Source organism: Pelophylax lessonae, assembly GCF_965119305.1.
Source record: "Pelophylax lessonae genome assembly, chromosome: 3".
NCBI classification, from domain to species: domain Eukaryota; kingdom Metazoa; phylum Chordata; class Amphibia; order Anura; family Ranidae; genus Pelophylax; species Pelophylax lessonae.
Window position 1 is genome coordinate 314,524,569 of NC_138770.1, and position 14,457 is coordinate 314,539,025.

At 44.6% G+C, this 14,457-nt stretch overlaps 1 protein-coding gene across 1 annotated transcript in view; it reads right to left on the minus strand.

The window, feature by feature from the left end:
• The window catches only part of FYTTD1 (forty-two-three domain containing 1), a 72,807-nt gene extending 58,805 nt beyond the window's left edge, over positions 1–14,002 (minus strand). Inside the window, exon 1 of the mRNA XM_082252508.1 lies at positions 13,770–14,002. Coding sequence (XP_082108634.1) covers positions 13,770–13,827 — 58 coding nt within the window. The 5' untranslated portion in view covers positions 13,828–14,002. The remainder of the gene's footprint in view (positions 1–13,769) is intronic.
• Between the last annotated feature and the right edge of the window lie 455 nt (positions 14,003–14,457).

A 14,457-nucleotide genomic window follows, 5' to 3' on the forward strand; every position in this document is an offset into this window, starting at 1 on the left:
CCTTTCATACCAGTTTAAAAAAGGGAGAAATTATTTTTTTTAACTGCCCCCTCAGAAAAGCCTTGAAGGCGTCCCACAGCAAACGTGAGGAAGCAGTATTCTCATTAATAGCAAAGGAATTAGATATCACTTCTACTACAGGATCAGGAAATAACTCAAACCAGAAGAGATTAATTTTCCAAGAACTCATTTTGGGGGTCCCACATTAGCGAATTGTACTTATATGGTAGAATGATCAGATATGGTGTGTGGTTCATAATTGACAGACGAGATTAAAAGAAGCATTTCTTCATTAGCCAAGACCAGATCCTGAATAGACCATCATGGGTTGCCGAACAACAGGAAAATTGTTTTACCGTGGGGTGTAACATTCTCCAGACATCCTTCAAGAACATCTCTGCAACAAGTCTCGATGGGCCTCTAGGCAAGGAGCCCGAGTATGAACTGAGAATTTATCTAAAGAAGCATCCAAAACATTATGAAAATCGCCTATTACGAGAGCAGGAATTCAAGGGTGCCGTGCTAAAAATTAGGCCACCGATTTTAAGACTCCCGCAGAGAAAAGCGGAGGGATATATATGTTTATCAACACAAAATGCTGACCTTCCAGTATACAGACTAAAAAAACATATGTTCCCATTGTATATTTAACCTGTTGTAAACATGAAAATTGAATACCATGGGGAATCAACACTGACTCCACTAGCATAAGAGGAGTAATTTGAGTGAAACTGTTGACTCTAGAGTCTCAGAGAATGGAGCTAAACGTGTTTCCTGGAGAAATACCACAGAGGACCTTTGCAGATCACTGGACAGCCAGTCGCTTCACTCGGTTAAGCCTCGTACACACGCACAGATTGTTGGCCGACCGATCGGCCGTCTTTTGTCCAGTGATGTTGTGTTGGTTGAAATGTGCTCTAGACTGCACACGAATTTTGTCGGCCAACAACAACCAATTGCAGAAGTGATATGTTCTGGTCTACTTTTCGTGTGTTTTTTCTTCTCTGAGCATGCCCAGTCTTGATCATCACATTTTTGTCTGCCGAAATCTGTACTGACTGAGAAACAATCGGCCGTTCTGCTGACAGGCAACAAAAATTTTATAGCATGCACACCAGATTTTGTTAGGCCGAAAAGTCGCAGTCGGTTGTCGGAAGCATCATATTAACAAGCCGACAAACGGCCAATCGGACGTTGGCCGAAAATTTACGGCCAACAATCGGTGCGTGTGTAAGAGGCTTTACCCAGACCTCTTACATTTCAAGAAAGTATCACAGAACATTTAGCCATAGGGTACAGGGGAAAAAGATAGCCATCCGGATGAGCCGCATAGGCCTAGTGCTGACTGGATCCATTGGTAAATAACCGCACCGTATAGATTGTAACTAGCCATGAAAATGAAGAGCAGTCTAGTTTGAGTTGTGATCAGCAAGGTAAGTATATAACCCTCACAAATCTGTTGGAAGGAGAGTGAAATTATAGTATATGACGGAACACAGACAGATAGGACCTTTAACCGCTTGCCGACTGCTCACAGTATATTTACTGCGGCAGTCAGCCCCTCACAGGCAGAGTGACGTAGGTCTACGTCGCTCGCCTGTGAGGCTCTGGGGAGCGAGCGCCCGCGGAGGCGCGGTCACGGACCCCCCCGCGCGTGTGACCAGCGGACCCGATGTCCGCCGGTCACTCGGCGATCGGCGGGGGAGAGGGAGAATGTCAGGCAGCTTGTGTAAACAAGCCACCTGTCATTCTCCTCGCTGTAAAAACACTGATCACATGGATCTATGTAGATCCGTTGATCAGTGTCCTTACAGCTCAAGCCACAGCCAATCACAGTAGAAAGCACGCCCCTAGGGACACACACAGCCCCTCCCTCCCAAATAAAGTTAACCCCTTCACTACCAGTGTATTTTTTACAGTAACAGTGCATATATATAGCACTGATTACTGTAGAAATGTCACTGGTAACCCCAAAAGTGTCAAAAATGTCAGTCAAGGGTCCGATCTGTCCGCCCCAATGTCGCAGTACCGCAAAAAAAAAAAAAAAAAAAAAAAAATCGCAGATCGCCGCCATTACACGTTAAAAAAAAAAAAAAAAACACCAAAAATGACAAAAATCTTTCCCTTTGTTAGTAAACGCGATAACTTTTGCGCAAACCAATCAAAATACGCTTTTTGCGATTTTTTTTACCAAACATAGGTAGCATAAAACAAATTGGCCGAAAATTTAAAAAAATTTTGATTTTTACATTTTTTTTTGGGGAATTTCATATAAAAAAAATGTGAAAAATATTGTTATTTTTGCAAAATGTACGCTCTTTTTTTGTTTATAGCACAAAAAGTAAAAATCGCACGGGTGATCAAATACCACCAAAAGAAAGCTCTGTTTGTGGGAAAAAAAGGACGCCAAATTCGTTTAGATACAGTGCCGAATCGCAAAATACCCCCTGGTCGTTTAGCAGGAAAATCCTCCGGGGCTTAAGTGGTTAACAAAAAAAAAAAAAAAAACATATGGACCAACTGGGTCCCGAAACTCAAATAAGTCACAATGTGAAGTCCACATAGGACAAACAACCGTGGGGGAAAACATATCAGCTAGCCTACTCCGTATGTGAAGCTTCCCAGTGACTGAGTATAGGATAATGCTTGATTCAAAGGGAAATCACCAGGTTCTTGCAGACATCCACCTTGACAAAAGAATCTGGGGCACAAACTTAAAGGTAATGTTGAATTGAAAAATGAATTGAGCCCTCTGCTTTTGTACCTCAGCAGAAAAGTCTGGGAATAGAGAAACTTTAGAGTTATCCAATACTAGGGCCGACCCCAATGTTCTGGCTTTGGATAAGATGTCATCTCCATCCTTTATAGTTTAACAGCTTGAATAGCAAAGGGCGAAGCGGAGCACCCAGGAGCAGTGGGCGCAAAGGGACTCTATGCGCTCTCTCCAAAGAAAACATGAGAGACTAGGAATCCTTCCCAAACACAGATAGAAGCCACTTTTCAATAAATGTGACTGGGTTTTTCCCTTGAGCTCTTTCAGGAATCACTATGGCTCTGATATTATTCCTCCTTGATCTATTCTCGAGATCTTCTAGTCGCGCTGCGTGTTTAGTAACTGTAGTATGTTACTAAGTGAGATAACTTTGCATGGGCACCAGATCATCCTCCAGGGTGCTAATACGGCCTTCCAAAAGCCGTGGTGCAGTCTCTAGTTTTTGCATATCTTGAAGGATGAAAGACACTTCAGCTTTAACCCCTTTAACATCAGTAGCTAGGGAATCAATAAGAGACAATGCAGGCAGTAACCTCTGAAAGGATATCCCTGAGTGTAGGCTCTGGTCCATCTGGATTCGAAGCTGGCGTGGCATGCAAAGCAAGCATGTCTGCTGGTGTACTTACAGTATCCCAGTCTGGTAGGTGATAGTGTCATCCAAGGGAGCTTTATCACCTGCTTCCAACTGTTGTCCACTGCAATCACTAGGAGAAGCAGACTGTAGTGGAGCCTTCTTAGAAGCAGGCTTTGCGAAGAACTTTTGAGTGGCCTCCTTATACTTTTCCTTCCCCGGCTGAGGAGGTAGGCCGCCATCAGGGGTTGCGTAGTCTGCCGCTGAGCGGGTAGCTGAACCCTGCTTAAAAATGTCCCAGGAATATGATCGGGTGACACCTGGACTATTAATCGACTGGTGCTGGTAGTTCCACTTGAAGCAGTGCAGATAAGGTGCCAATAGGACACAGCGTCCGGCTACATCCACTGATAAGCCACGCATCCCCGATGGCATTCTAATTTGATGAGATGCACCTATAGTCATCCATGGGACCAAAAAGAGGTATTGCTCTTACTTGTGGGCAAAAAGACTTTTCCAAGGTAGAGGGGGTCAGAGAAAGATGAAGAGAAAAAGAAAAAAGAGGGGGAAGGGGGGGGGGGGGGGGGCATCTCTGTCCCAGAGGCTCGCTACAGATATATTAACACGTCCTATTACATTTCAGTGCCAGGAAGTACGTAAGTGGTTGTGTAGATTAGAAGTAATCTAGCCAGGGCAGCCAAGTAAGTAACAATCTATTGCGTCAGTTAGTATTTATTGTGTCAGTTAGTAGAATTGGCCTTGCACCATTCGAAGAGTGGCGCCCTTTAGGGAGACTAGTGTGTGGGATTTGGCCAGGTTTACATAAATACCCAAAAGAAAGGAGAAGCCATTCAACAGAGATACCAAATTGGGAAGGATAATGTGCGGGGATGCAACGTACATCAATATATCATCTTCAAACATCGCAAGCTTGTGGTGCACACCGGCCAATTCAATACCTCGGATGTCAGGAATCAGACGAATGTGTGTGGTCAAAAGGTTCCATGGCAATTATAAAGAGAAGTGGGGAAAATACAACATCCCTAACGGGTGCCTCGGGCTATGGGGAAGGAAGTTGATTCATGTTCGATATACTTCACAGTGGCTGAGGGGTCACTATACAAGGCAGCAATCCACTTAAGGAAAGAGTCGCCGACGCCCCTATGGGTCAGAGCCACTCTTAAGGCCCGTACACACGATAAGAAAATCTGAATGGAAATTTCGACCAACGACCGATCTGCCGATTTTCGGATTGTTAGTATGGTGCTTTCGACAGTCGACTCTTTTCGGCCGAAAAAATCCTGATGTGCAGGCTATAAAATTTTTATCGTCCGTCAACGCAACGTCTGATTTTCGTCTCATTAGTACAGTTTGACGGAAAGAAATCTTAAGAGCAAGACTAGGCATGCTCAGAGACGAACGAACACATAAAAACACATAAAAAACAATCCAACACATGACATCACTTCTGCAGTAGAATTCTGTCATACGCGAAAATTCATATGAAAATAACCTCTTCACTTTCCACATCAGACTAGCATGCCACAAAAAACGGACGACAGATCGTTCGATAATCTGATCGCGTGTACGGGGCTTTAGGTAGGTTCAGGATAAGGGATCAAATGCGGTTCAAGGACCTCAATACTTTGAGTGACTGTCAAGCATGCAGCAAATTCACTAATTTGCTCAGCATTATAAAAGCCAGGTAAAAAACAGTTTATAAAAATGTAAAGTTAAGCAATAGCAGCCTATTTTCAAAGCACAGGTTTCCTTTAATCCTCAGGAGAACTTTAAACTGTAAATAGGACAAAGATAGTAAAAAGGAAACAAAAAAGGTAGCACTATTACAATTTGTGGGTGAAAAAAAAAATAGATTCCTATTTACTCAATTTGTCAGGGTCAATACAGTCATATTGTTTTATCACTGTCTCTCTAATTCTCATGTAACCTATCCTTCCTATGTATTTTCAGACGTTGGAGTAGTATCCGGCACAGAAAAGTTCCTGCACACAGCTTTGGTAGTCTTTCAAGAACACATACCATGAATGAATTATGCAGGCTATCATTTATGACCTCTGCTTTTAGGAATGTTAGTATCTGGCTGTCATACTGAACAAGTATATAGATCAGGAATTCTGAGACTTAAGAGACGTGTGCTTATTCTAGGTCTTTTATTTCAAAGTATTGATCGCAGACATAGCGAGGCAATTCGTATTTTTGGAAGGAAGCCAGCAACTACAGCCTGCATACTTAACTCTTCACAGGCGTAAAATGTAAAGCTGGCCATACACTAATCAACATTCAGCAAGTTCAGCAGGGAATTTCAACTGATTTCTGTCAACACGTTGGAAAATGTTTCTCGATCAGCGAGTTTTGAAAGCACCAGGTTCCACTGCCAGAATACACAAATACAATGCCTGATTTGGGGGGGGGTTCCTCCATCCACCTTGTGAAAGGAAAAAAAAACAGCGGATGACCAGTTTGGGCCTATCCCCCAAATTCTAAGAGGTAATCAGTTTCAAACCTGCTCTAATAAGTCAGAAGAGACTGCACACGACGATGTATACAACGCACACAGATTTTACACCGTACAAATTTTAGTCACATTGCTACACTACACAGAGCACAGATTAGCACTAACACCAGGTACACAGGTAGAGTTTAACCACTTCCCGCCCAGCCTATTGTCAAATGACTGGCCTAAAATAGTGGATAGATACTCTGAACCAGGTAGCTCCAGGCAAGAAAATATAGGGGCGTAGGGAGCGGCTTGGAAAGTGGAGAGTTACAGGGAAAACTGGCAGGAAAGAGAACTGAAAAACCCAGGGTGTGATGAAGGGATCAAGGAAAACTATGAAGGGAAAAAAAGATGTATCCGCCAAGAACTCAGACCTGAGGGCAGGTAAGTAGACTGGACAAGTCAGGTTAGAAGATTGTAAGGCATAAGTATAAGTGACTGAGGTCATGCAGTGTGCTTTCGGACAATACCTCCAAATGTGAAGGGCCCTCAAGAAACACCTTGTTATAGGTTCAGAAAGTTTACAGATGCAAATATTGGTTAATTTCATCCTTCTCCATCTTTTGTTTTAGCCTATGACTGATGTTATCCCCTCTTAAAAAATAAATAAAAATAATATGATTGTAAAAAATAAATTATGGCAACTAAAAGTCATTCACGTACGGTTTACATGTATATTAAAGTGGAAGTCCAGGTTATAAAGACCTACTTTTAAAGGAACTTTTTCATCTTTAAAATAACATACACCTTAATATTTTCCTGCTCTGCGCAATGGTTTTGCACAGAGCAGCACCGATCCTCCCCTTCTGGGGTCCCTCACCTGCACTCCTGTTTCCTTCCCCCTTACAAGTGCCCTCCATAGCAAGATGCTTGCTATAGGGGCACTCATGTGGGCTTGATCCCAAGGCAGGCTCTGTATGCCCATTGGCATGCAGAGCGCGGTTTGACCCACCCCCACTCCCTCCACATTGGCTCTTGCTGCTATCAATCACAGCCTATGGAAGAGAGCTGCTGACCTTGGGCACTGGGCTGGTTGGAGATCGGACTTAGGTAAGTATAAGGGGGGCTGCACTCAGAACGTTTTTTACATTAATGGAGAGAATGAATACAGTTGAAAATCTTCTGCCTTTAGAACCCCTTCTAACATATATGAACTACCCTGTAGAAAGAACATGCATATATTTACCTATCCTCATTGCACTCCAGTCCAGTCAGCTGATCAGCTTCTCTATTAGCTAGCAGTGACTTCAGGGGAGAAGAGGGAAAGCCAGGACTGGAGCGCTCTGAGAACAGCATCTTCCTTCTGGAGTGTAGGAATAGAAGTTAGAAGAGGGGCGAGAGCAGAATAAGTAGATAGTTATAGCATGGAATTGCACTTTAACTTGCTTAATATGTGCAAATGTGCAGTGATCCAGTATTCTGAATAGCTCATATTACCATATTAGACAGAATGCTGGGTTATACCTTCCACTGCTACACCAGCCACTTATAACTGGAATGGGACCTCTTCTAATTATCTTTTAGGATGCAACATATAACATATGGCATACATTTCGATTTCCCCCCACCCATACTTTTTCCCCATTTTTTCATTCCAACAAGTGTCACTGACATCTTTCGATTCCCTTTGTTATGCATGTAGCAGGGAGGCAGTAAATATCAGTAATGAATGACTTGTCATTTACAACCTTTGACTCATACTTGTAAAACTGGAAAACGTATAATCGGCTTATATACCGATATATTATATGCATCTTTGATTACACAACACAAAAAAAAAAAAAAAAAAAAAGGAGAACAGACAAATTTATACAGAATTACTTTTACACTGAAAATCTGCAATAATTGTGAATATAAAAGTTAGTTCAGGCAACTGCTGCTGCAAAAAAAAAAAGTCTCAATGTTCAGTGAGCTGAAATGAAAAACATTTTAAATTGTAAAACAAATGAATACGCTAGTGAAGATGTCACACACACACACACTCCTGTGACTTTGCCCCAGCAGGCTACAACTAAACAGGCCATAAAAAAGCTTCACTGCCAAACACCAAATATTTCTACAGAAAAACAAATATTGAAGGTAAAAACAATCACACCAAAATAAACAGGGGGGGCTTTTTTTTTTATACTTCAGTGTAGGTTCACACATATGCAATGCAGGAACCCTGCGAATCCCGCATCGCACTCGACTGCTGGTGGTGTCAATACAATGTTAACCACACCCACAGATCAGCTCACATATCGCAGTGCAAACTGTCAGTTCGGACATGAATCGGATTTCCTAGGTGTGAACACCCATGTGATTAAATTCTGGTGCAGACTAAAGGGTCCTAAATGACTTTGGTCCAATGCGATGTGAATGGACACCAAAGACGGGGCACTATTTCTCCCACTGACACCAAAGACGGGGTACTATTTCTCCCACTGACACCAAAGACGGGCCATTATTTCTTCCACTGACACCAAAGACGGGGCACTATTTCTCCCACTGACACCAAAGACGGGGCACTATTTCTCCCACTGACACCAAAGACGGGGCCCTATTTCTCCCACTGACACCAAAGACGGGGCCCTATTTCTCCCACTGACACCAAAGACGGGGCCCTATTTCTCCCACTGACACCAAAGACGGGGCACTATTTCTCCCACTGACACCAAAGACGGGGCACTATTTCTCCCATTGACACCAAAGACGGGGCCCTATTTCTCCCATTGACACCAAAGACGGGCCATTATTTCTTCCACTGACACCAAAGATGAGCCATTATTTCTCCCACTGACCCCAAAGATGGGGCACTATTTCTCCCACTCACCCCAAAGATGGGGCACTATTTCTCCCACTGACCCCAAAGATGGGGCACTATTTCTCCCACTGACACCAAAGATAGGGCATTATTTCTCCCACTGACACCAAAGATGGGGCACTATTTCTCCCACTGACACCAAAGATGGGGCACTATTTCTCCCACTGACACCAAATACGGGCCACTATTTCTCCCACTGACACCAAAGATGGGGCACTATTTCTCCCACTGACACCAAATACGGGCCACTATTTCTCCCACTGACACCAAAGATGGGGCAATAACGCTCCTCTTACTAAGAAAAGGCGCTATGAATTTTTTTTACTCTCACGAAAAAGAAAGCTGAGGCATTGGTTTCTCGTACTGACACAGCCACTGGCCACAGTCCGGATTCCCAAAAGGAGAGGACAATAGGGGCCCATTCACAATAGAATGCAGTACAGAAAAGCCACATTTCCATGCAGTATCCCACGCCGCATTTCAATCACACTGCGGTTACGATCTGCTGTGGGGGTCAGTGCAAAGTAAACAACGCCCCAAACACAGGTTGCAAACACAGTGCTTTGCCAGTGCAGGATCACACGGTACAAAAGTACCGCATTTGGCAGAAGCAACACGTTTGGATTTTTGCCACGGGATGTGTACAGCCACGAGCAGGTACATGTCACTGTTTAGGCAAACGGAAGGGGGCAGTAAAACCACAACTCAACTGCCTGTTTTTTTCTGCCCCCGGCCGCATGTGAACTTGCCCTTAAGGAGAGTTGCTCATCACAGCTTAACAGCAAGATAAAAAGATGTGTTGGTCTGGCTCATAGCCTTCCAACTAATCTATCGAAAAAATCACTGCACGCCACGCTGTAGCAATGTTTCCTATTCCTGTCTAAAAATGACAGTGATAAACCCAGCAGGCTGAAAGAAAGCCCAAGAGCACAGGAGGAGATCCTGTACTAATAATTCGATGTTAGTACAATGATCTCCCTCGCTGAGCTAATGTGTTCTGAAAAGGGGAAGCCCCGCCGCCTGAACACACAGGTTAATGCTCTCAGCCATTGGCTGAGCGTGCTGCTGGGATGTCAATCATGCCCCTTCCACAGAAGCCACGTGTTCGGCTGGTTCCCATTGGATCAGATGCCATAAACAACTGTCGAATGTCAGGTGGTTTCTAATAAACTTGGCCGATGCTGCCCAATATTCGGCCCATGTGTACAGCCCCTAATAGTGTATATAAATGACAAGACAATAATTTTTTTAGTCTTGTCCCTGGCAATAGATTACCGATTGAAAACTATTTTTTTCTATAAAAAAAAAAAAACTATATTTGTATACTGTGCTCCTTTATTACTAGTGTCTATTCCTATCAGCATGTAAAAATAGTGCCACTCAAACACCTCCCATTTGTCGCCCTGTCGGTTCTCCTCCCACCGAGGATGCTAGACCCTCTAGGAGCAAATCTCCCTCCATGAAACAATCACAATAGCAAAATTAGTGATCTATATCAGTGGTCCTCAACTCCGGTCCTCAGGGCCCACTAACAGGCCAGATTTTAACCACTTAACCCCGCTCACTGTGCCTCTACTGCGGCACAGTGGCTCATTCCCGTCCAGCGACGTAGACCTACGTCACTGGACTCCTCCCCTTGTGGGCGGCGCTCGCGCGCCGCCGGAGGCTCGCTCCCGGTGTATTCAGTCACAGCGGGAGTCGGGCCAGGGGAGGAGCAGCGGCGATCGCCGCTGCTCTTCCCCGATCGTCGGGGAATCGAGATTGGAGATCCGCCCGCTTGTGTAAACAAAGCGGGCAGATCTCCTAAGTGACAGACAGGGTCAGATTGCAGGGTTCAGCATAGCTGAACATGCGATCTGTCCCTGTGTCACTCAGTCACCTCCCCCCACACACGTTAGTAAGCACCAGGCATACATTAACCCCTCCCTCTCCAATAAAATTAACCCCTTCCCTGCCAGTGTCATTTTGACAGTAACAGTGCATATTTATAGCACTGATTACTGCAGTAATGTCACTGGTACCCCCAAAAGTGTCAAAAATGTCAGTCAAGGGTCCGATCTGTCCGCCGCAATGTCGCAGTCCCGCAAAAAAAAAAAAAAAAAACCCAGATCGCCTCCATTACTCGTTAAAAAAAAAAAAAAAAAACACACCAAAAAATGACAGAAATCTTTCCCTTAGTTAGTAAACGCAATAACTTTTGCGCAAACCAATCAAAATACGCTTATTGTGATTTTTTTTTACCAAACATAGGTAGCAGAAAACAAATTGGCCAAAAATTTAAAAAAAATTTGATTTTTACATTTTTTTGGGGGGGAATTTCATATAAAAAAATGTGAAAAATATTGTTATTTTTTCAAAATTTACGCTCTTTTTTGTTTATAGCGCAAAAAGTAAAAATTGCACAGGTGATCAAATACCACCAAAAGAAAGCTCTGTTTGTGGGGAAAAAAAGGACGTAAATTTTGTTTGGGTACGGCGCCGCACGACCGCGCAATTGTCAGTTAAAGTTGCACAGTGCCGAATCGCAAAAAGTGGCCTGGACGTAAGACAGCAAAATCCTTCAGTGGTAAAGTGGTTAAGTATTACCTTGGAGAGATGCAGACTAGAGTACTGCAATCACTGAGCAGCAAATGATATCACCTGGGATGTATTTCAGTTATCTTGCAAACCTGGCCTGTTAGTGGGCCCTGAGGACCAGGGTTGAGGGCCACTGATCTATATGACTAAGCCGAATAGGGGTGAAATGCTACAGAGGCAAGGGTGTAGCTGAAGCCTCTGTTATATTACCAGTGGATGTGGTTGATCTATGTCAGTGCTTGTCAATTTATAAGCTATAGAGGGACTAAAAAAAACGAAAGTTGAAAAGGATTAAAAGAGGTGCATGACCCCTGTTTTTTCATATACAGGGATGGAGACAAATAGCATGACCTGCTTGTCTCATGTAAATATTTTATGAAATTAGGGATGGAGGCACTGTTCTATACAGGCTAATTGCCTCATATAAAGTCCCAATCTGTGTTTTACACTGCATCCGCCAAGGGGATGGAGGTGTATGCTTCTCAGCTGGTCCTTTTCAGTTTGTACCATCCCTACAACAACGCTATTAGAGTTTTGATATACTAGACCAGTCATGGATGGGAGAGGTTTGGGCTGCTCCCTCCCACCTGTCTCCCATCCATCCATTAGCAGCCATGTGCTTCCATTGTGGAGACACTCAAATTAGAAAGTGTTAGGACTGCAGGTAAAACAGGGTGCCGTGTAGTGGCCCTACAGCTTACACATGCATTTGCAAATGCGTGTCAACTAAACCCCTGTTCTTTATTTATATCATGAGACAGGTCTACTTGGTTGGTGGCAGACTGGAGGGTGAGTTCATCAGACTGGGGGCTGGCTTGCTTCCATGCACCTCTTTTAATCCTTTTCAACCTTTGTTTTTTTCTAATACAGGGATGGAGACGCTGGGTATTACCTGCTGGTGTCTCACTTAAAGTCCCACATAGCCTACATTTTTTAAAGAGGGACTCAAATGCTGCCCCTGACATCAGCAAAGGGCTGCACATAACTTTCAATATACGTAACGCTTGAGAGGACTGTCAGATACTGCAGACCTAATGGGGAAATGAGTGTCAGAGAGGGCTGGACATGCTAAATTTCTGACTGGGGACCTGCTGCAGATGACCATCTGAAACTGGGAACATGTCACACGGGCCTAGTAGAGATTAATACTATTACTCTAATCAATGTTCTCACTAGAGATGGGCTCTGGCGTGTTCGGGATCCTAATCCCAACCCACCTGACTGATCCTGCCAGGAAGCGGACACTGCACACCGCTAATCACAGGCAGTGAGACATTTCCCGGTCTGTGCAGCTGGGGACCGGGCAGGTGGTTTGGGAGTTCTGGAACTACGATCCCAAACACACCAGAGTCCATTCCAAGTTCTCGCTATAGACTGCTAATATCTGAGAGCCGCCCAACATATACCAAAGGGCTACATGTGGCACCAGGGACCTATGTGTTGTTCCTCTTAATTTTACTACTGCAATTATTCACACCAGCAGCAATAGTGTAACGTGAGCTGAACAGCGTACACAGTGCTGATGCACTAATGACAACACACTGCAATGTTTACTTTTATGTTCAACTTTATTGGTATGTCAAACGAACCTTTCATTCATGTTTATTCACTGCCACATGTATGGTGGGGTGTAGTGCATTACGATATGCTGCACCAGAAAATAGTAGTGCAGGTCCTACTTTTGTTCAGCACACACTGCTGCAGTATGAGCAGAATAGGACACTATCTGCACTGGCCATACACTTGGGATGGGGGTGGGCAAGGGGACCCCTCCCAGTGGGGTCCAAGGGCCCCTTTCACATGGGGCAGATTCCTTTCCAAACAGCTCACAGACCTCCTTGTTGATTGGAGTAGAGCGGACGGATAACACATCCATATCCACTCACTTTCTGCAGAGTGGACACGGACAGAGTGAGGTTTGTGCATGTCCACTTTGCTCTCCACTGTCCGTTTACACCCGACTACCCTCCGCTAAGATCCACCAAAACAGAAAAGGTCGGATCCATTCCTTTTTTTTTTTTGGTGGACCAGAAGGGACCCAGAGGTAGGCAGGTGTAAACAGACCAGTCCATTTACACCTGCCGGCCTATAGGAGTGAATGGACCTTTCCATCGGGTCTGCCTGAAATGCCATGTTGTTGTGATTGGATTGCCCATGTGAAAAGGGCCTAATGGTGCAAATTTTGAGTTGGTGCCCATTCTGTAGCTGCAGTTTTGTGTATATCATGTTGATGAGGATTAATAATAAGCACAATAATGGGTGAAAACAATGGTACAGGTCTGTGTACACTGGGGGTGACCCTGAAGGGTGTAAATCAGGGCTGAATCCAGTCACCAGCTGCATGGGCAGTATGAATAGTATTTCCAGATACAGACACTGGGAGACAGACCACCAGGGTTTCATAGGAAGACTCTGTCATGTCTGCTCAATGAGGACACTGCGTACTGCCAGAAATAACGGATTGTCAGTGTCTTCCCGCCGCTCCACATAAGCTCAGCACACTGCCCCCCTATCTGTGAATACATACCAAGAGACATGTCGATCTTGTCAATGACTTCATTCATGTTGGCTGTTTGCGGCACCATCCCGGTGTCCGCCTAGAAGGCTCCTTGCACAAGCTGGCTTCTCCCCGTGTAGGCGATAACACGCTCCGTACTTCTTCTACTACAGCCCCAATCTCCTGTGACTAGGCCTCAACCAGCAACTCTGTGCAAACCGGAATCACGTAACCGGAATGGTCCCCCACAGTGCCCTCTGCTGGCCGAGAGTAGTGCTTGCTGTACCTAATTCTCAAGGCTGCCTTCTGTTGAAAGTGCGCATGTGTGCTCCGTTCCACTTGGTGTCCAAGTTATTGTACAAGGGTGGATGTTTTTCTGAAAACTCGTTAAAGGATAAGTTCACGTTTTGGGAAAAAGTAATGAGTTCAAATATTTTTGTTCCCTAGCAAGCCTAGAAAATGTTGCATCGGGGATCAGGGGTAGGGTTGCCCCCTGATCAGGGCTGGTGCAAGGATTTTTGCCACCCTAGGCAAAATAAAAATTGCCGTGCCCCCAATATGCTCTCCTACCCCCCCATCCCAAGTTGCTGAAGGGGTTAAAACCAGTGGTGGCTGGTGCTCCATCGGTGGGGGCAGTGTCAGACGGACCTGGCCACGAATCCCCCCGTCACTTCAGAGTCCAGTCCACACCATATCCCCCCTGGGCACCAGTTCACTT